Raw genomic sequence first — 23167 nt, 5'->3', positions numbered from 1 at the left:
TGTAATATTTACTTTGCAAAATGTAAAACGACATACTTACTCATTTTTCTTTTGTGTGAATAATTTCAAATAACATCTTTTAAAGAGAGCATTTGAAGTGTGGCTTGTTGTCGTCATTTTAACTCCGCCCCGTTTGCCTTTGACCCCCCTGGCGCGCCTGTGCGGTGGCGGGAGATTCCAGCATGGCGGTGCAACCTAAACAAAATCTGTCCATGGACAGTGCATCGGAACAAGGATTTCTGAATTTTTATTTTTCTATGCCCGAGAAACCAGACACCACAGTGAGAGTATTTGATCGAAACGATTATTATACGGTTCACGGAAAAGATGCAGGTTTTGCAGCCAAGGAGGTTTTCAAGACGAATGGAGTCATCAAAAACCTGGGCACAGGTTGGCTGTTGATTATGGAATTATAAAACAGTCAGTTCATTAAATACATATATTTTTTGTTTCTTTCTATTGTGCAGATATATGCCATGCGTCTTAAACTGCATCAGTATATTAAAAGTTTTAAACAACCTTAAAATGATGTTTATATTGTGAAATATATAATCATGGCTAATAAAGGTGATTTGTATTTTCAAAACGCAGGAAATAAGAGGTTGGAGAGTGTGGTTCTCAGTAAGATGAACTTTGAGTCATTTGTGAGGGACCTGCTGCTGGTCAGGCAGTACCGGGTGGAGGTTTACAAGAATGCCAGTAAGAGCAGCAAAGAACATGACTGGCAAATATCTTACAAGGTATCTTGCTTTCTTCACTGTTTAATACCATTTTTCTCAGTATATCACCTCTCCTGGTTTCATCATGTTTGTGTTTTGCATCACAGGCGTCTCCGGGAAATCTGACCCAGTTTGAGGAGATTTTATTTGGCAGTGGAGGAGGGCCTGGGGAGGGAGCTGCCGGTGTTGTCGGGGTTCGTCTTGGCACCGGGGCCGATGGACAGCGTGTTGTCGGTGTTGGCTATGTGGACAGCACCCTCAGGAAACTCGGTGTGTGTGAATTCCCAGACAACGATCAGTTTTCCAATCTGGAGGCTCTTCTTGTGCAGATCGGGCCCAAAGAGTGTGTGCTTCCTGGAGGAGATGCAGGTGGAGACCTTGGGAAACTCAAACAGGTAACTTGCTTGTGCCAGATTGTGTGTTATGAAACAAGATGGAGATGCACAATATATTACATCTTGTAATTCTGACATTCGCTGTTTTTGCTGTTTTATTTTTTATTTTTTATTCAGTCACAGAATAAAAATAAACCCAATATAGAGCTTGTATTTCACAATTCTGACTTTGGCCTGCAATGACTAGTTATAATTCTTACATAGCACCAAAATCAAAAGTGCGTTATGGCTGTTGAAGTTTTTGTCACAGCCCCTTTTCTATTTTTTCCTTTTTTTTTCTTCTACTCCATAGACAGCCAGGTTTTATTAACAGCCCATCTTGTCTGTGATGATTGATGCCCTCATTAAATGTAATGTAAAATAATAAATCTCAAAATGAATATTATTTTTTTTACTCTACATCATAATGCTGTGATTGCTAAATTCACATGTTCCATTTAAAATGATAGATTTGAATTTTTTTATTTTGATAAAACAGTAGAATATGAATATATGTCATTTATTGGTTATCAGACATAAAATGAAAAAAAAGAGAAAAAATCTGCGGCTTATCGTATCAGCCAAAATTAATATAGGTGCATCCTTAGAACAAGATTGTATAAACGTAGTAATAATCATTCATCTTACATGCTGGTTGCTGTTCTTAACTCAGGTGGTACAGCGTGGTGGCATTCTGCTCACGGACAGGAAGAAATCAGAGTTCACAACCAAAGACACTGTGCAGGATCTGAATCGGCTACTGAAGGCCCGTAAGGGAGAGACTGTGTCCAGTGCTGCACTTCCAGAGATGGAGAAACAGGTTTGGGGCTCTGCAGCATAACTTAGATGTGCCATTTCAAGTGCTTGACCAGGAGATTCAATCAGGTTATTGTTTTTTTTCCAGATTGCAATGTCTTGCTTACAAGCGGTAATCAAATACCTGGAGCTTCTCTCAGATGAGGCCAGTTTTGGTTCCTTCAAGATATCCACCTTTGACCTCAACCAGTACATGCGTCTGGATAATGCTGCTGTGCAGGCCCTGAATCTCTTCCAGGTCAAGGGTCATTCAAAAACAAGAAATATGCAATTTCTTCAGTGGAGGGTTATTGTGAGATCTGATATGTTCCTCCTCTGATTTCTCAGGGTTCCTCTGATGATGCTACAGGCACACACTCTCTGGCAGGCCTCTTAAACAAATGTCGTACCCCACAAGGACAGCGGTTGGTCAGCCAGTGGATCAAACAGCCTCTCATTGACAAAAACAAGATAGAAGAAAGGTGATTTATTTATTTATTTATTTATTTTTGATGCATATAACTTTAAATCTTGAAATTGGTATGACATTTCTTTGATTTGGTCTGATACATTACATATTTATGGAATCATATAGGATGTTTAAGTTGTTTAGGAAGGATTTAAAATTTTTCCCTAATGCTGATAGAATTTTTGTTTGTGCTTATTTGAATTGAACTTCTGCAGCATACAGTGAGATTATAATTTATGCGTTTATACTCATTTAAAAGTTGAGGGATGGTGGGATTTTTGAAAGAAGTCTCTTATGCTCACCAAGGCTTCATTTATAATATCATATTAATAATAATCTAATGTAAAATTATTACAACTTAATTATTCTTTTCTATTTGAATATATTATAAAATGTAATTTATTCCACTGATGGCAAAGATGAATTTTCAGCAGCCATTACTCCAGGCTTTAATGGCGCATGATCCTTTTGTTATGCTGATCAACATTTCTTCTTATTAATTTTGTAAATCAGTTGTGCTGCTTAATATTTCTGTTGAAACTGATACTTTTTCCCCAGGATTCTTTGAAAATAATGTTCAAAAGAACAGCATTTATCTGAAATGGAAATCTTTTGTTGTCTTTGTCACTTTAGATCAGATTAATGCATCCTTGCTGAATAAAAATATTAATTACTTAAATAATTTGAAGTGATGAGACTGAACTATGTTATCAGTTGACCATCAAGTTTAAGTGTCTTGTGAATGTAGCATATTTCCAACATTATAGAGGTTTTATTTTTGCCCGTGACTTTATTACACATTTGTGGTTCTGACGTGCAGACTGGATCTGGTGGAGACTTTTGTGGAGGACTCTGAGCTGAGGAAGAGTTGTCAGGAGGATCTTCTCCGCCGTTTTCCAGACCTGAACCGAATGGCAAAGAAGTTCCAGCGTCAAAGTTGTAATTTACAAGACTGTTACAGGGTCTATCAAGCTGTGGGGCAACTGCCGAGTCTGGTGCTGGCGTTGGAGAGATACAGTGGTGAGCACAATGTTGCCTGTTAACCTTCTAGTTTGCATTTGAACAGCAAAATTTGTTGTGGAGCAACACAATGAGTGACAGCTGTATTTTGATCAGGGAAACATCCGGTCCTCCTGCACGCAGCATTCATCTCTCCCCTCAACGACCTCGTCTCTGACTTCTCCAAATTTCAGGAGATGATTGAAACCACACTAGACATGAACCAGGTCTGCTGTTGTCATCTACACGCCGTGCTTCAAGCAAACTTTAAGTTCAGTTTGTAAGTTGCTCTGGCTAAAGGTTGGAATTCCTAAAATGTATGCCACTCGTCTTTTTGTTGTCCAGGTTGAACATCATGAGTTCCTGGTGAAACCCTCATTTGATCCCACATTGAGTGAGCTCAGGGAGAACATGGATCGTTTGGAGAAAGCCATGCAGGCTGCCTTGAACAGTGCGGCTCGTGAACTGGGTAAGTGAACATAATGTGGTAATGAAATTGATTTCCTATTAAGAAATTTAGTGTTGAATTAGTAACAAAACCAATTTTGTTTGTTTTGCTTTAGGGCTGGAAGCAGCTAAGACTGTGAAGCTTGAATCCAATGCACAGATCGGTTACTTTTTCCGAGTCACGTGCAAAGAAGAAAAGAGTCTTCGCAACAACAAGAAATTCACTACTTTAGATGTTCAAAAGAACGGAGTGCGATTCACTAACAGGCAAGAGAGATGCTGAATGAGATGTTTAAATACTGGTGCAGCTAATGACTAGACTTAGTGAGTGATGGGGTTGTCTTTTTCACAGTAAGCTGAGCTCTTTGAATGAAGAGTACATTAAAAGCAGAGAAGAGTATGAAGAGGCACAGAACGCCATCGTCAAAGAGATCATCACCACATAAGCAATTTACAGTCAAAAAAACATTAAATAAATATGTAAAAAAACTTCAAATTTCCTTAAGGAATGTTCTGTTCAAAGTACAGTAAATCAATATGGAAAAATTCTTCATATTAATACAGTACAGTGTGCCCTTTTTTTAGAAGGTTAAGCTCAAGCTCTTTTTGTACCCTAACTACAAAATATAAAATTCCACTTTAAAAAAAGGATAAAACATGCACATACTTTTGAAAGACGTTTAACATGCTGTTTTCAAAGAGACAAGATTTAAACATTGTGTTAATATGAGACTAGCCAAGATAAAACAGTTATCATATACTTTAGAAATGACTGGTTCAACATCTCAGCAGTTCATATAATGCAGGAATGAGGAATTATTGTAATACAAGCATATAAATATTAATGTCAACCTGAAACGAAAATTTCTTTTCCATATTGTGAATAGCCGGGTAAAATGTTTGTCATTTGGAAATTGATTGGATCGTCTGAGTTCGCTAATTGCTGCAATTCCATGTATATTTTATAAGAAACCGCAATTTTCCATTAAAAAATGCCCATTTTGATGTCATAGTGGCCTAGTTTATGGTTTTAAATTATTTCCTGTGGTAATCAGCACTAATCGATAAATGTTTATAGATCCTAATGTGTATTGAACACGTTAGCCATTAGCCGTTTTGGTCGCTAACATTAAGCTGTTTTCAATTAATTAGGTTGTTGGCACATTGAGAATGAAGAGTTTAATAATCCTGTATTTGTACCATAGGCTATGTGGATCCAGTACAGACTCTGAATGAGGTGATAGCTCAGCTGGATGCAGTGGTGAGCTTTGCTGTGGTGTCCCATGCTGCCCCAGTGCCTTACATAAGGCCTAAAATACTAGAGAAAGGGTCAGGGAGACTCGTTTTAAAGGCGGCAAGACATCCCTGTGTTGAAGCCCAAGATGATGTGGCTTTCATTCCCAATGATGTCACCTTCGCAAAGGGCGAGGAGATGTTTCATATCATCACAGGTAAGCTCTTATTTGATAGGAGGATTATAAAAATGAGCTTGTGGGTAGAGTACTAGCATTAAATGGAAGTTGCATGTATATAAATGCATTAATCCATAATCCGTTTTTTTTTTTGTATTGTTAGGTCCAAATATGGGTGGTAAATCTACATACATCCGTCAAGTGGGTGTGATCGTGCTGATGGCACAGATTGGTTGTTTTGTACCATGTGATGAGGCAGAGCTAAGTGTGGTGGACTGCGTGCTCGCTCGAGTGGGTGCGGGGGACAGCCAGATCAAAGGAGTGTCCACATTTATGGCTGAGATGCTGGAGACTGCTGCTATTCTTCGGTCAGAACTCAATTTTGACATGTTTTGTACTCCCATCATTCTTAAAGGAATATTCAGTACAAGTTAAAGGGACAGTCCACCCAAAAATGAAAATTGTTACTCACCCTCATTTTGTTCTGAACTTGTATGAATTCTTCTGTGAAGATGAAAGAATATTTTGAAGAATGTTGGTAACCAAACAGTTTCGGTTCCCTATTGACTTAAAAAAAAGAAAGAACTTCTCAATGAGAACTGAAACTTGTTGGGTTACTAACAATATTCTGCGGAACATAAAAGAAAGTATTTTGAAGAAAGAAATGCGTACAGGACATAAGGGTGAGTAAATGATGACAGAATTTTCCTTTTTGGCTGAACTTTCCCTTTAAAGGGATACTCCACCCCAAAATAAAAAAATTTCAATTAATCACTTATTAATGTCCTTCCAAACCCATGAAAGCTTTGTTCGTCTTCGGAACACAATTTAAGATATTTTGGATGAAAATCAGGAGGCTTGTGACTGTCCCATAGACTGCCAAATAAATCACAGTGTCAAGGTTCAGAAAAGTATGAAAAGCATCATCAGAATACTCTATCTGCCATCAGTGGTTCAACTGTAACGTTATGAAGCGACGAGAATACTTTTTGTACGTGAATAAAACAAAAATAGCGACTTTATTAAACAATTTGTCTCCTCTGTGTCTCTCCACATCAGCGTAGCACCATTTTGGAGAATATGAGTTGAATGCAGGCATAGTACGTTCTTCTGTGTCAGCTGCACCATGAGGATACGTTTTCTACGTATATTTACGCTTTGATTTGAAAGAAAACCGCGCATCGTTGTATCTACAGTGTTTGAATCATTGATGGCAGATGTACTATTCTGATGATGTCTTTCATAGTTTTCTGGACCTTGACGGTGTATTTTACTTGGCAGTCTATGGGACAGTCACAAGCCTCCCGGATATTCATCCAAAATATCTTAAATCGTCTTCAGAAGACGATCGAAGCTTTTATGGGTTTGGAACGACATAGGGGTAACTGATTAATGACAAAATTTTCATTTTGGGGTGGAGTATCCCTTTAAGTTAAATCAAAAGCATTTGTAGATTTGTTGTTGTTGTGACTAGAGGCAAAACATGAATATTAAAATACTTTTTTCACCATTAAAATACACAAGTTTTAACAAGAATTGTGTAAATGCTTTTATAAAATATGCTACGGTTTATAAAACCTCCAGAAATTGTCCATTGGCTTCAATTGTATTTGCCTCACTATAATCACATTTTTATACATTTGATATATTTATAGCAGGGATGGGCAACTTCGGTCCAGGAGGGCCACTGTCCTGCAGCCTTTAACTCTAACCCTAATCAAACACACCTGAACCAGCTTATTAAGGTCTTCAAGATCTCTAGAAAGTTACAGGCAGGTGTGTTTAATTAGGGGTGGAACTAAACTCTGTAGGACATTGGCCCTCGCGGACCAAAGTTGCCCATCCCTTATTTACAGTATGTGCATATTTTGCTCCTCAGTACTTTTTTGTAATGACTGCTTGTCATGTTTTGCATTTTGATGCTTTAGATCAGCCACAGAGGATTCTCTCATCATTATTGATGAATTGGGCAGAGGCACGTCCACATACGATGGCTTTGGTCTGGCCTGGGCAATCCACCACCACACCCCCACAGACTCAAGTCCTTCTGCCTGTTTGCCACTCACTTCCATGAGCTGACGGCACTTGCACAGCAGGTTCCCACTGTCCGTAACCTCCACGTCACTGCCCTGACCACAGACAGCACTCTCACCATGCTCTACAAGGTGAAAAGTGGTAAGTGTCTCTTGAAACGTTTCTAAAAACTCAGTTTGTTTTGTATCTTTCCGTTGTGTTTGGTGGTGTCTGATGTTTGTGATTTATTAGGCGTTTGTGACCAGAGCTTTGGGATTCATGTGGCAGAGCTTGCCAACTTCCCCAAGCATGTGATCGCTAATGCACGGGAGAAGGCTTTGGAGCTTGAGGAGTTCCAGGATATCTCAGGAGCCGGGGAGGAAGCTGGACCCGAAGCCAAGAAACGCTGCCTGGAGAAACAGGTGAGATCGAAAGAAATGTTTGCATTTGCTCTGCAGCTCAATATATGAAACTTTTACAGTTAAACTGATGTGCTGTCATCTTACCAATAGGAGGGGGAGAAGATTATCGAGGCTTTCCTGGCTAAGGTTAAATCAATGCCTGCTGAAAGCATGTCTGATGAGGCTGTCAAAGAGGAGCTGCGCAAACTCAAGGCAGAGGTCATCGGACAAAACAATAGCTTTGTTAATGAGATAGTGTCACGTTCTGCCAAAGTCAAACTGACTTCAGCATAAGGGCTGAGCATTGGCTTAGTGGATAAAAGTCCCAACATTTCTGTAAAATTGTTTGTGTAACGGAAATGGATATAATCTATAGTAGATTAGAAAAATGTTCCATTTTAGCATCATCCTTTTCTTTTCAAATGTTTTTTTTGTTTGTTTATTTTGCAAATTGTTGCCACATTCTATCATAAGTCTAAGTAAAAACTTGCAATTTAAAAAAAAAAAAATGATGTATATTGTCAGTCAAAATCACAGCTACAATTTTGTTTAGTGACAATGTCGCCATCTAGTGGATGCGTCTGGAAATGTTGACATTTTCAATTTTATTTTTACCTAGTTTCAAAGCTAATGTTTTAATATTATAATTACATGTTAAGTTCAGACAGACATTATTTGTACCCTTTTAAATTTACATTTAAATTTATAAACAATACAATATTTTAAAAAGGTACTAAATACACTAGGACACTGCAGTGAATTGCTAGGAGATCTGGGTGGGGAGGGATGATGATGATATAGGATTACTTAAATACGTTAAAGAAAAAAGAAACGACTCTACTTATTTAACAAATGTAAATATTTTCACAGTATAGATTGGATCTTTAAACAATGTAAACAGTATCTGGCTTTTAAATTTTAGGCTAAGTGTCCCACACACAAGGATCATATATATGAGAGTTATAAATCATAATTTGGGGTCTGTGGCATTGAAAATCCCTGTCAGAGTTTAGCTGGTTAAAAAAAGCTAAGACGAACAAAACATATTTCACTGAGCTATGCTTTATGTATTAAACTGGTCAGGTTTGTAAGACCAATGCATTCAAGTAAGTTTGAAAGTGACGTGACATACAGCCAAAGTATGGTGACCCATACTCAGAATTCGTGCTCTGCATTTAACCCATCCAAAGTGCACACACACCGTGAACACACCCCCGGAGCAGTGGGCAGCCATTTATGCTGCGCCGCCCGGGGAGCAGCTGGGGGTTCAGTGCCTTGCTCAAGGGCACCTCAGTCGTGATATTGCCGGCCCGAGACTCGAACCCACAACCTTAGGGTTAGGAGTCAAACACTCTAACCATTAGGCCACGACTGTCTAACCAAAACATCTTAAACCAGCCTAAGATAATTTGCTGGTCTCTCAGCCTACACAAGCTGGTGCTTATCTGGTCTCCCAGAATCGTAACCTACCTCGACCAGACAAGGGGTCCAGTTTAGGCTCCAGGGAAGGCTTTTACAATTGTATTATCATTCAGAACCCTGCTTCTAATGGCACCAGGGCGGTTTACACTTTGAAACACACTTCATTCAAGATTAGAAACACTATTTAAAAGCAATGACACGCTTAATGTTACTCTTGCTGAACATCAGTGGTGCCCCCTTGTGCATGTTCTCCGTGTCCATGTTAATGGCTCCTCCTGCTAGAGAGAGAGGGAGAGAGAGACACGGAGCTCAGCACAGGGGGGAGCTGTCCGAAAAAAACACACCAACAACACCCCGAATAAGAAAAACTGCCCAGGGTTGGTGTCCTTTTTCGTTGTAGACGGGTGACTTGACTTGTTTTAGACCAGAGATTTGTGTAAATGCTAAGTACAACAGGATAAGGTTCGAGGGAAGCGTATTTTTTCTTGGTAAAGTCACCTCGCCAAATGAACTCCGTCAGAGCGAGCAGCAGGAGACCCAGGCGAGTGTCGAGGCCGCGCCCGGTGCAGCCGGAAAGAAACAACGCAGAAAGAGGTGAGACGGGGACCTTTAATTCAACAACACTTCAATGTTGTGCCGTTTCGTGTACGGTACTTTATCTGCATGGCCCGACACGGCCACTCCGGAGCCGCAAGGCCTTAATAAAAGGGTTTGTGTGCAGAGCGTCGAGGCGCATATAAACAGGCCAGGCCGCGCTTTGTTTAGGCTTCACGAGCCAGAACCGTAAACGGCTAGCTTTTAACACACTTACCACCCTTCCGGACATAAAACAAACAAACAAACAAAGAAAGAAAGTAAATATTGATTTACCTTTGCTATAAGCCACCTCTCGTAGGTGGGCGAGAGACGTGAGAAGTGGATTTAGGCATGAAAATCTGCGCTGCGTAGCTGCTAGTATCCAGTGTGGGCTGCCATTGATACACAACACTGTCCATTTAGACCAAACACGCTGCTTGTTGCACCGCATTAGTACTTTCAGCAGCTCTGTTCGGTTTCGGTTCGTTTTGAATGTAGTAGCTGTGAAGTAATCTGTGTTTACACTGCTAGGTAGCACGCCAGCTAATACGAGTAGCTGCGCAGTTGAACTCACAACGAGCAAACGGGGTTGGAGAAAGGCTCTCTTTGCTGTTTTGTTGTCGGTATGTGCATTATGGGACATTTATCGCATGAGTGGTTATTGTTGCAGGTTTGTAGATGGTATGCACAAGGCCCTGGGTTCTGCTGGTGGATGTGCATCTGCGATGATCAATCAGAAACCTTTGTTTCCACGTTTAGCTTGGTTACAGACCCCCCACCCGGACAGGCTTTCCCTTGATAAAGTGTTAAACCATTGGGTTTTCATGCTCTTCCAGCATTTATTGATTGATTTGAGACTAGTAGTGATCAGTGCATTTTGACAACATTGCTGTTTACATTTGGTGTGATGTGAAACGTTCGCAGTTATAGCCTATTGCAATGAGAAAATCAGTCTAAGCAATGCATTGGCATACGAGTGTACAGTGTATTCATGTTAATATCACGTGGTGTAAACTGTACACATAAAAGTACTCAAATTGACCATGTTTTTTGGACATGCACCATAGTAGTTACTATCTGATACCATCACTGCATTTCAATTGGGGTAGTTGGGCTTTTAGAAATTAGAATAATGTAGTATCTGTGTATTTGCATTAAACGTATGTAATGTTATGCTCCAGCTGGCTCTTAAATCTGTATTTTAGATTAAATTGAAGAGCATCTTCTTCACACTGCTTTATTTTGATACTGCTTTCTAGGCAGGCACACAGAAAAACTGTGTAGAGTCACAGCTGATCAGATAAGGATTTAATAAGCAGGTGCTGTCTTGATATTTTGCCCTGATGTACTTTTGTTGCCTTGCTGTCTTGTCGCCTGTAAAGACTTTGTTACCAATGGATCAGTCAGCTGTGAGTTGCCATAAAATTCGTGACAGTTCAGAGTCAAGCTTTAGCTGCTATTCTCATCTTTCATTTTTGGATGTTGTCTCCAGGTACCAAATGTGCTGTAGGGAAGGACAGACTGTAACGCTCTCAGGTGATCAGTACACCAGGTATTGACAGGTAGGTAGGGTACTTGCACACACAAACAGAGGTGAAGAGGTAGAGAACTTTAAAACATTTGTAGCTGATCGAAGAACAGCATTTGTTGCATCTTACCTGGTTGGATCAAAATGAATCTAGCTATGGCTTTCTTAAATATAATATATAATGATGTTTACAATTGCGAAAACAGAGAAGGGTAAGGCTTTTAAGAGTTTTACTCCTTAAATATCAAGATATGGAAAAGCAAGCTGTCTTGAAGCATGGAAATTCAGAGTTTTCCACAGATTGTCACGTTTTTACTAAATAATGGGCGGAAGTGTTGCCTGCATTGCTATGCCTTTGGAGAAGGCCAACAAAAAGTTTTCTTTTTGACTGTTTTCATTGCGAGAATGGTTCTATTTTGTTCCAGCAGGCTTTGTTTGAAAAGTGCACACATGGAAATCAGGAGTTTGCAGTGGAACTTGGGGTCTGAACCTGTGCAGGGCAGGTTGAGATATGTTTTGCTGAATGGATTGTTCTTTTTTTCTTTCTTCCTATGCTCTTTGTAGATGAGGACATCCCTGCAGATATGGTTGCAGAAGAATCTGGTCCAGGAGCTCAAAACAGTCCATACCAACTCCGTAGAAAGTCCCTGTTGCCTAAAAGAACCGTGTGCCCTACAAAAAACAGTATGGAGGTAAAGATTTTGCACTCATTCTATCACTTTTTAGTTTGCACTTTTAAAAGAGATTGTGCTTCTGATGTCTTTGTAATCTAAGGCTACGATTACACAACAACGATGTAATCGAAAACAGAAAAGTTTTTCTCTTGTGTTTTTAAAAAGTTATACGTATACACGACAACGTTTTCAAAACGATTCATGTTTACACACATCTGCAAAAAAAGGCCAAAAACGCTGTATTACGTATGCCAGGCCAGTAGTTGGCGCTGTCACCTTGTTAGTAAACAGTACCTGTAGGGAAGTGACGATTTTGTTGTATATGATGCATCTGCTGTTGGTTGTAATATTGGTGAAGTAAATACACACTTTGCTGAAGAGGTGTAAGCAAAGTCTTGAGCACCAACAACCGTACTGTTTACTCCACCATTGTTGTGTATGTTTGTTCGCGCTTGCCTTTTAAAATCGTCACATACTGCACATCTACATACCTAACATGTACTACGCACGTCGATGACTTCACCGTTTTCAAAGATTCCCATATTGGGTGTTTACACAGAAACGATAACAGTGGTGTTTTCAAAAACTTGCACTTTGTAACCTGTTTTCAGTCCCCAAAATGCAGTTGTCGTGTAAACAAACAGGCAAAACACATAAAAAGTTTCCTGTTTTTGGCTGAAAACGTTGTCGTGTAAACAGCCCCTAAAATGAGTAGTTTAAAAGTCAGTATCTGGTTTATGTGATGCAGGGAGCCTCCACTTCAGCCACAGAAAATTTTGGTCACAGAGCTAAACGTGCAAGAGTGTCGGGAAAATCCCAGGACTTGCCAGGTGAGTGCAGAGTGTGGTCTCAGTCATTCAATTGTGGTTACATTATTACAAATTTTGCTTCTTATCAAAGGGCTATTAATTCAGTGTGCTCTGCAAGCAATTTGGTTTAGATTTCTTCTCCTGTTGACTTTATTTCAGCTGCCCCTGCGGAGCAGTATCTCCAAGAGAAGCTTCCGGATGAAGTGGTTCTGAAGATCTTCTCCTACCTGCTGGAGCAGGATCTGTGCCAGGCTGCCTGCGTATGCAAGCGATTCAGTGAGCTTGCAAATGACCCCATTCTCTGGTGAGAATTTTAAACTGACAATAGATTGATTTGCAGAAGCACATTAATCTCTTAAATTGTTGGATTATGGAGGAAAATTAAGGGCCATGTCTACTACTAATTATTTAATAGATCATAATGTAGGGACAGCCTGTATATTGTTGCAATTTTTACAAGTTATGTTATGATGATCATGACAGGTAGACAGCAGTAATATTGCACCAACAAAAAAAAAAAGAAAAAAGGTAGATATCAGGAACATAAGATGCTTATTCTGCACCATATATGGGGGATAAGTTGAGATGTTACTGATTCCATAAATTTATATTGTTAGTGATTGTTTTGTCTGCTTTCCTGCTGTGTGATTCACAGGAAGAGATTATACATGGAGGTGTTTGAGTACACACGGCCAATGATGCATCCAGAGCCGGGGAAGTTCTACCAGATCAACCCAGAAGAGTATGAGCAACCAAACCCGTGGAAAGAGAGCTTTCAGCAATTGGTATAAAAACTGGATTTCTGTAGTCCTTTATAAGTCCGTTTATGGATGATAGTCTTCTCACATCAGAATAGAATCATAGATGATTTTTCCATAGATAATTTTAGTTATCTATCAGAGTAATAATGCTGTTCACTGTTTGTTCAAGGTTATGAATTTTACACACATTTCCACCTCATGTTTAGTTGTCCGTCTTGGGTGAATCAATCAAAAATGGTTAGTACAGGTGCTAAAATGTGAGTAAGCGTTCATTAAACCTTTGCTTTTCTGTTTCTTTTTCTACAGTATAAAGGAGCACATGTAAAGCCTGGTTTTGCAGAACACTTTTATAGTAATCCAGCCAGATACAAAGGCAGAGAGAATATGTTGGTATGGATCTTTGGCTTCAGCATTTTCATTTCTGTAAAGAAGGGTCAATAAATGTGCTGAGGAATTTTCAGCTTCATTGTAATTGCAGAGTTTTTTTTTCTGGTTTGCAGTATTATGACACCATTGAGGATGCATTGGGAGGGGTGCAGGAGGCCCATTTTGATGGCCTGATATTTGTGCATTCTGGCATTTACACAGATGAATGGATCTACATTGAATCCCCCATTACAATGATTGGCGCAGGTGAACCAGATGACCCTGTTTTTGTTACCTGTGTCCTGTAAATCTTAAAACTTTTAACCTCACATCCTTAGATAAAAGTCATTTACAGCCTTGTTTTCGTTCCCCTCAGCCTCAGGGAAGGTTGCTGACAAGGTTGTCATTGAAAACACTAGAGATTCAACATTTGTGTTTATGGAGGGTTCTGAAGATGCATATGTGGGCTACATGACTATCAGAGTGAGTCTAACCAGCTTTTTTCTTTCAGTGCATTATCTTATTAAATGTGTTGCATTTGGGAATCATTGCATGATGTCTTTTAGATAATACTACTTGCTCTTTTCTAAATCATCCATGATGCTTTTTATTAGAGGTTGCAGCAAATCATGTTTTTGAGTATGTATAATATTGCTATTTTACCCACAGTTCAACCCTGATGATAAGTCAGCACAGCACCACAATGCTCACCACTGTTTGGAAATCACAGTTAACTGCAGCCCCAACATCGACCACTGCGTTATCCGCAGCACCTGCACAGGTATTTTTCATTCTATTTAGACAACCATCTGCTTGCCTAGTATTATACACTACAGTTTAAAAGTTTGGCCTTGGTATGATGTTTTTGGAAGATGTTTCTTTTGCTCACAAAGGTTGTGGTTTTTAATCAAAAACAGTATTTTGAATTTTCAAGCAATTATTACTTTGGTCTTCAGTGTCACATGATCCTTCAGAAATCATTCTAATATGCTGATTTGGTTTAATCAGATAACATTTCTTGTTATCACCGTTGAAAACAGTGCTGCTTAATATTTTTTTTGTGTGAATCATGATGTTTTTCCCCAGGATACTTTAATAAACACAAAATTCAAAATGCCCTTACTGTCACTTTTGATCAGTTTAAGGCATCATTCATCTGACATGAAATTGCATTCAAAGTATACTTAATAGTATGTGTGGGAATTGAGCCCTTGACCTTGGTGTTATTAACGCCATATTTTATTAGCTGAAATACAGTAATTGTTATTGGATGGTTCTCTCTCTATCTTTCTATGCAGTGGGATCAGCGGTGTGTGTAAGTGGTCAAGGTGCCGGACCTACCATCAAACACTGCAACATCAGCGATTGTGAAAATGTTGGACTCTATATCACTGATCATGCACAGGTAGGAACCTTCATTGTCTATTTTGTGCATTGAAGGAACTGTTCAAAATGGACATCATCATTGTATTGAAAATGGAATTGCATTACTTGTCCTCATTTTGTTTCAAGATATTATGCTGCTGTTTTCTTCATGCAAATATTTCCAAGCACTTAGGATCATACTGACATTTCAGTCAAGCACTAAACAGGAAAAACACATCAAAAGCTCCTTAAAAGTGATTCATATGACTTTTTTGCACTATATTTCAGGTTTTCGGAACCCATATGATATATGCTTGGACTATTCCATTACTCCATATTTAATAATAGTTAAAATACAAGACTTGTTTATTTTGTCTACACGTTCTGGTCAAATCATGTTGTAAAAATGTTCAGTTTTGAATATCTGCTTTATCTCAATGTTAACACTGATTTTTAGTCATAAATTTTAGACAGTTGCAGACAAGACTATTGAAGGCAAATATTATTTTTATAATAAAACACACACACACACACACACACACACACACACACACATATATATATATATATATATATATATATATATATATATATGATGCTTTTTCAAGAAACAAGATCTTCCAAAAAAATCTTCCTAAAATATTTACCTGTAAAGCTGTTGTGTTACAGGGTATTTATGAAGATAACGAAATTTCAAACAATGCACTTGCGGGTATCTGGGTAAAAAACCATGGCAATCCTATCATCAGACGTAATCATATCCACCATGGCAGAGACGTGGGAGTGTTTACCTTTGACCATGGCATGGTAATTACACCTAACATTTGTTCAGTCAGAGACTTTATCTGTTCTGGGCACTAGCCGGTGAGTTGATTTCTGTCTCTTTGTCTCCCTCTGCAGGGCTACTTTGAGAGCTGTAATATCCATAGGAACAGGATTGCAGGCTTTGAGGTGAAAGCATATGCGAACCCAACTGTAGTACGCTGTGAGATCCACCACGGCCAAACGGGGGGCATCTACGTACATGAGAAAGGTCGAGGCCAGTTCATAGAAAACAAAATCTATGCTAATAACTTTGCTGGTGTGTGGATCACCTCTAATAGTGACCCAACTATAAGGTCAGTCTCCATTGTCATCACTGTCTTGCCTATGTAAATTAATTTAGCAGTGTCATATTAGTATAAATCAATATTGCTATTTTTAAACTTGAAAATAATTATTCAGTCTTTTCTGTATTTTGGGATATTGATTAGCTTGTGCGCAGCTCACTAAAGACTCAGCACACTGTAAATTGATTGTTCCATCTTGTTGATTATCTAAAAAATCATCTGTCTGCTCTTAATCTAGGGGAAATGCCATCTTCAATGGAAACCAAGGAGGCGTTTACATATTTGGTGATGGGAGGGGCCTCATTGAGGGAAATGATATTTTATGGAAATGCCCTGGCTGGCATTCAGATCAGAACGAACAGCTGTCCTATAGTAAGGCACAACAAGATCCATGACGGGCAGCATGGAGGAATCTATGTGGTGAGCATGAACAGGAACTGACTGTAATAGATTACAGGCTGCTGACAGAACAAAGAATGTACACACAATATTCATTGATCATAGAGTAACTCTCCGTGTTCTGTTTGATTCTGTTCGTAGCATGAAAAGGGCCAGGGTGTAATAGAGGAAAATGAGGTGTACAGCAACACTCTGGCCGGAGTGTGGGTGACCACAGGAAGCACGCCAGTACTCAGGAGGAACAGGATACACAGCGGAAAACAGGTTTGGAACTTCAAAATTTAGTTCTATATGATCTAGCATTCATTCTTCCCTCCTAATGTTGTTATTTCTCTGAAAAGGTTGGAGTGTATTTTTACGACAATGGACATGGAGTACTGGAAGATAATGATATCTACAATCACATGTACTCTGGGGTCCAGATCAGGTAGGACATGATTGAATTTCTGAAATATCTTGGGTACAAATTGGTTTTCAAGAGTCTTGGTAGTAGAACAGTGTACTGCATTTTTATATTGGATTAATTTTTTGCATGCATTGCACAGGATTGATTTTTTTCCCCTATGTTTTTAAAACAAAGAACTGGAAGCAATCCAAAAATCAGAAGAAACAAAATTTGGGGTGGACAGAATGGAGGCATCCTTGTTTACAATTCTGGTAAGTTCTTTATCCACTTTCTCTCTTTTGTCTCTGTTTGTTTTTGCAGTCCTTATGAAGTAGTTTTTTTTGTTTTAGACATATAACAGTTACAGATCTCAGCTGTCATATTGGTCTGCTTAGTTGTGAGAGGTTTCTGTTTGCTGTGTTTGTGTTTAACATCATTTGATGGTCTGTTCTTAGGGCTGGGTTTCATCGAGGACAATGAGATCTTTGATAATGCCATGGCGGGGGTGTGGATTAAGACAGACAGCAACCCCACACTGCGCAGGAATAAAATCCATGATGGACGGGATGGGGGTATTTGCATATTCAACGGTGGGAGGGGTAAGAACGGATTGGAAAATTTCTTACTGCTTTTAGGCACAGTTCAGGAAATGCTACGCCAGCTGAGTGAATTAAAATAGAAAAATAAATCACACAATTAGTGATTATTCCCCCAATGAAAACCCTTGTGATTCAAAACTAAGCTTAATCTGAATCAAATCAAAACGCTGCTCAGTTAAAATAATGGATGTACCATGTTTAATCATTATGATAAAACTAATAGCAGTGTCTACATATGCATGTTCAGGGTTGTTGGAAGAGAACGATATCTTCAGGAACGCACAGGCTGGTGTTCTCATCAGCACAAACAGCCACCCGGTGCTGCGGAAGAACCGGATATTTGATGGCTTTGCTGCAGGTCAGTAGGTTTCAGCCAGAAGTGCGTACATGCTGCCACTGGGGTGGTCTCAAAGGAATAGTTTGCCCAAAAATTTAAATTTGCTGAATATTAACTTGCGCTCAGGCCATACAAGATTTCCATGAGTTTGTGTCTTAAACTGAATAGATTCAGAGAAATTTAGCATTACATCATTTGCTCGTCAGCACAATAATCCACATGACTCCAGTCAGTTAATGTATTGTGAAGTGAAAAGCTCTATGATTGTAAGAAACAAATTGTGACCCTGGACTACAAAACCAGTCATAAGGGTAAATTTTTTGAAATTGAGAGTTGTACACCACCTGAAAGCTGAATAAATAAGCTTTTCGTTGGTGTATTGTTTGTTAGGATAGGACAGTATTTGTCCGAGATACAACTATTTGAAACAGTAGGAAATTTACAAAATATCTTCATGGAACATGATCTTTACTTAATGTCCTAATGATTTTTGGCATTAAAGAAAAATCAATAATTTTGACCCATACAATGTATTTTTGGCTATTGTTACAAATATACCCCAGCAACTTAAGACTGGATTTGTGGTCCAGGGTCACAATTAATCTTTAATATGTTTCAACTTTAAACAGTTGCTTTTATCCAAAATACCAGTCCATGATCCATAATAATGCTTCCTCCAGTGACACATTCACTGCAGAGGATCCATTGGTGAGAAAGTAATGTAATGTTAAATTTCTCAAAATCTGTTCCGATGAAGAAACAAACTCATCTACATCTCGGATGGCCTGAGGGTGAGTAGATTTTCAGGAAATTACCAGTTTTAGATAAACTATTCCTTTACTATATAATGGTCCTTTTGTCGTCTTAATGGTAAATTGTAAAATAATGAGAATGTGTCATCATGACGTTTTTCGATTCAATCGTCTAAATTACATGCTCTCTCACCCCCGCATTAGGCATAGAAATCACAAACCATGCCACAGCGACTCTGGAAGGCAATCAAATATTCAACAACAGATTTGGAGGCTTATTTCTAGCCTCCGGTGTCAATGTTACAATGAAAGGTAAACGTTATCATTAAAACCCATTAGCTGACTATCTTTCTCACTTCACCTCAATACAATATAATAATATAACTGTTAACATAACTGTTTTTCATAACTTTGTAGATAACAAAATCATGAACAATCAGGATGCCATAGAAAAGGCGGTGAGCAGAGGTCAGTGCCTGTACAAGATTTCCAGTTACACCAGCTACCCCATGCACGATTTCTACAGGTAATCAGAAGGCAGGCAACTTGAAGCCGTCTGCGTTGAAAACCAACAGATCTGGTAGTAGTATTTTACCTTTTTCCATTCTCTTGTATTAGGTGTCACACCTGTAACACAACAGACCGGAATGCAATTTGTGTGAATTGTATTAAGAAGTGCCACCAAGGGCATGATGTGGAGTTTATACGGCATGATAGGTCAGTGCCAAACCTTCTTGTATACAGTGCAATATGTATACATCACTGTTCAAAGTTTGGGATTGGTAAGATGTTTTTGAAAGAAATCTCTTAGGCTCACCAAGGCTGCATTTATTTAATCAGAAATACAATGGAATCAGTAAATGTGGAATATTTTTACAATTGAGGAACTGTTTTCTTAAAATAATATTTTATAATGAAGTATACTGCAAAGCTGAATTTTCAGCAGTTTTCAATGAGAATAGCTATAGTTACAGGTGAATTGCAGAATTATTTTTTTTTACTTTAAGATTTAGTGGATGCATAGATTAATCTGCTATAATCCATTTTATAATCTGTCCTTTCCAGGTTTTTTTGTGACTGTGGCGCGGGTACATTGTCCAATCCTTGCACATTGGCTGGAGAGCCGACCCATGACACGGACACTCTGTATGACTCTGCACCTCCCATAGAATCCAACACATTACAGCACAACTGAGATCAAGCTCAACCTCCATCACAGCACCCTGGCCTTTATCGTACCTGCCTACAAATCCAGAGCGCCTGCCATTTCTGGGCCAGAGAGACCTGGTGTGCAAAGTGTGTGTGGATAACTAAAACTGTCAGACTTTGAATTTATAATTTTAAGAGAAACTATCTTTGGAAAGGTGAAATGCAAAACTCCAAAGCAGTGTAAAGCTGTCTCAAGTGTCGGGTGCAGACTCTCTTGTATATCGTTAACTGAGAAGATGTTTTGATGCAAGGAGTTCTCTTCACTTCTGGTTGGGAGCGTGATGGATGATTAGGAAGAGTGAAATATTGTGAAGCAATATGTTGACTCAGGATTCTGGAGATTATGGAGGTGGGTGGGGAGTAGACTTTGTTTGGTCCTTCCAATCGCAAAGTCCAATGCTGTGCGCCCTGCCCTGTGCAACTTCAGTGCTATGTGGAGATTCAAGACGAGTTCTGCTGCAGTTTTTGTACAGATCTGACCATGACCCGAGCCACTAGGAACTACAGATTGCGGTTTTCTCAGATTAGAGGCAGAGCCATACCATTATGGCTTCCCCGGCGACTGTTTTTTTTGACAGCAGATGTGCTGAAATATATGTATGATATAAAAATTAACCAAAAAAACAACAAAAAAAAACAAACAAACAAAAAAAAAAAACTGTGATTAGCACTTGCTTTTTTTTATGTTAATATGTGTTTCTGATCTACAAATGATTTTAATGCTTTCTCATTTAGTTTTGTATTTTCAGGCAAAAAAAAATCTTACTGTATTTGAATGTCTCTTATTTTATTATATATTATTATTGTTATTAATATTTTTGTTAGCACATATTAGGCTTGCTGTAATCATACTCATGTCTCAGCATATAAATTCTTTCTGTGAAAGAGGAATAACAAAGAAAAGATCAGAAAACTAACACTAAATTGTCCTCCAGCATTTTTTTTTCTTTTTAATGAGGTGATTTATTTTAAGTTAACTTCTTTTATGTGAGTGATTGATGTCTGGAACTTATGGGTGTGCAGGTTCCGATATGTTTGCATCACATTTGTTGCTGCCATAATTAGAAAAAGGGTTATTTTTGCCTATTGTATTTATCTTTCTCATTCTCAAGTTCCCTTTCTAAATATTTGGAGCTTTAATCTCCAAGCGGTTTGAAGTGTTAAACAAGGGCCCAAGAATTCTGAAACATGTTTGACCATTAATTTACACCGATTGTAAAGAAATGGTTTCTATTAAAAATAATCCCAGAGCATTTTCATTCAGTTAATTTTTTGTCCATGCGGTCATAGTATCCTGAAAATGTATAATGACTTTAGAAGCATTTTTATTGCATTCTTTTGGGCCCGTGGCCTGACTTGTGCCTGTTTTAAGTACGATAGCGATTTTGAAAAGCCTTGCTGGAGTTGGTTTATATTGGAGGCCTCTGGCCTCTTTGAAGCTGAGACAAGTATCTCTACAGCCCCATTGTCTTTTTGCCCCTCAAACTCCATTTATGTGTAATGTGGTGACTGTGGCTTCTCATGCAGCCTGAATTTTATGCATGTGTACCATAACATCTAGACTTAATATATTGTGAAGTCTTCAATAACCATTATGTAGATGCTAGTATGAATTTAAAAAGGGTTTAATTTCCTAGAAAAGAACAGAAACTGGTCATTTTTAAGAAAATAAACTTTATTAGATCAACACTGGTTGTGCTTGATTTTGTTGATTCCTAACAATATGTTTGACATAAAGTAGCAGTTTGCTGTTTTAATAACTTGCTTTTATAGGTTGTGCTACTTTTTGACAAACTTTGCCTGTCTTCTTATCCATGAAGCCATGAAAACCCCAACATCTGTCACTACAGTTGAACAGGATAGTATACTGCCTTCAAGAGCTTGTTAAACATGACTTGATTACAGTTATTATAAGACAAAACCACCCTGATTGCCGGTGTCGCCTTCCTGTAATAAACTAATAGAGGTACTCGACTTGTGCAAATAACGTAAGCAAGGTCTTGAAAGCAGTGCCTTTTGCTCTATGAGACTTTTACAGCAGTGTGCTTTATCTAGTCTGATAAGAATAAGTCGTTATTGACTGAATTCATAAACCTTTCACTTTCCACAATTCCTGGGTAAAAATGCGCCATCTATAGGCAAACAACCTAAATAAGCCGTTCAGAGTCAGAAATATGCAAAACCGTATTTATATTTTCACATATTTTGTGCTATGTTGACACAGGTTTTTAAGTATTTGTATATTCATACTTTATTCTGCAAGTTTTTGTTTTATAGATAATACAACATCCATTACTCTTCAAAAGGACAATAATCTATGTTCAAAGGATGTCTGTGGCCTAAATCTGTTAGATTTGTTTTTAAATGATAGGCTTCACTGAAACAAACTCTCTTGCTTTGAGATCATACTCATAAAAAAAAAAAAAAAACTATTACTTGCAAGGATACAGTTTTAAGAGAGTACTAGTATAGCTAGTATTTCACACTTTAGTTTAGGTCATTGAAATCTAAAAATTTGTGGGAACAAATCGACAGCTTTCTGGCTAATACTACCCATGCACATAAAAATGTGATTACATTATTCAGAGAAACCAAAAACTTTAATGAAAAGCATTTCAAACACATGACTGTTAGGTAGTCCAGACTTTTAAGGCCAAATTAAGTGGAAGTATGTAGTGTTTACACAGTGCTTACAGCCTTGAACTGCTTATCTAGGGAAATAAGTGGACTGTATATTAAACTGAATGGCCTATTTTAAATTAAATTAAATTTATGCATTTAGCAGACGCTTTTATCCAAAGCGACTTACAGTGCATTCAGGCTATCAACTTTTACCTATCATGTGTTCCCGGGGAATCAAACCCCCAACCTTGCACATTGGTAACGCAATGCAATACCACTTGAGCTACAGGAGCACTTTAAGACATCACAGTATTTTAAGACAGACTTGTTTAAAACAAGCAGATTGCACCTAAAATATAACTGAAATGACCTACATCTTCATCTTAAAAACAATGTGATATGATTGAAATCAGATACAAATAAATCTGGGATCAAAGCCATAACCTCAGCAAAAGAAACTGGGTACATTATATCAGACTGAGGTTTTCAATGGATCAACTTTTAGAGTCTGCTTGGTTACTTTTACAGAATGTTTGGTTAAGTCCTTATCTGGGATTAACGTGGCAAAAAAGTAACTGCACATTCACTGCACTAGATGCATTACAGGACAAAAAGCATTCCTTAA

The 23167-nt window shown here is 38.4% G+C and overlaps 2 protein-coding genes across 2 annotated transcripts; both read left to right on the top strand.

Annotated features, from left to right (window-relative positions):
* The first annotated feature begins 125 nt into the window (after window positions 1-125).
* LOC109099948 (DNA mismatch repair protein Msh2-like) lies at window positions 126-8322 on the top strand. The gene is given in 17 exon segments (XM_042767657.1): window positions 126-390; window positions 592-740; window positions 827-1114; window positions 1767-1913; window positions 1998-2147; window positions 2237-2370; window positions 3178-3377; window positions 3474-3583; window positions 3702-3825; window positions 3920-4070; window positions 4156-4259; window positions 5009-5254; window positions 5379-5583; window positions 7144-7244; window positions 7247-7390; window positions 7481-7650; window positions 7741-8322. Coding segments are annotated over 17 exon segments (2814 nt in total). The 5' UTR covers window positions 126-182; the 3' UTR covers window positions 7924-8322.
* A 717-nt stretch (window positions 8323-9039) lies between these two features.
* Window positions 9040-21607, top strand: fbxo11b (F-box protein 11b). Its single transcript, XM_042767656.1, is given in 23 exon segments — window positions 9040-9645; window positions 11720-11847; window positions 12578-12659; window positions 12798-12942; window positions 13294-13423; window positions 13706-13789; window positions 13900-14032; window positions 14142-14248; window positions 14435-14546; window positions 15064-15170; window positions 15800-15937; window positions 16031-16248; window positions 16478-16559; window positions 16561-16659; window positions 16780-16902; window positions 16980-17065; window positions 17219-17295; window positions 17479-17622; window positions 17870-17980; window positions 18916-19023; window positions 19129-19237; window positions 19330-19428; window positions 19777-21607. Coding segments are annotated over 23 exon segments (2640 nt in total). The 5' UTR covers window positions 9040-9557; the 3' UTR covers window positions 19907-21607.
* The last annotated feature ends 1560 nt before the right edge of the window (window positions 21608-23167 follow it).

The sequence above is a fragment of the Cyprinus carpio genome, chromosome A12 (genome assembly GCF_018340385.1).
Source record: "Cyprinus carpio isolate SPL01 chromosome A12, ASM1834038v1, whole genome shotgun sequence".
NCBI lineage: Eukaryota > Metazoa > Chordata > Actinopteri > Cypriniformes > Cyprinidae > Cyprinus > Cyprinus carpio.
This window is presented reverse-complemented; position numbering and strand designations above follow the sequence as displayed.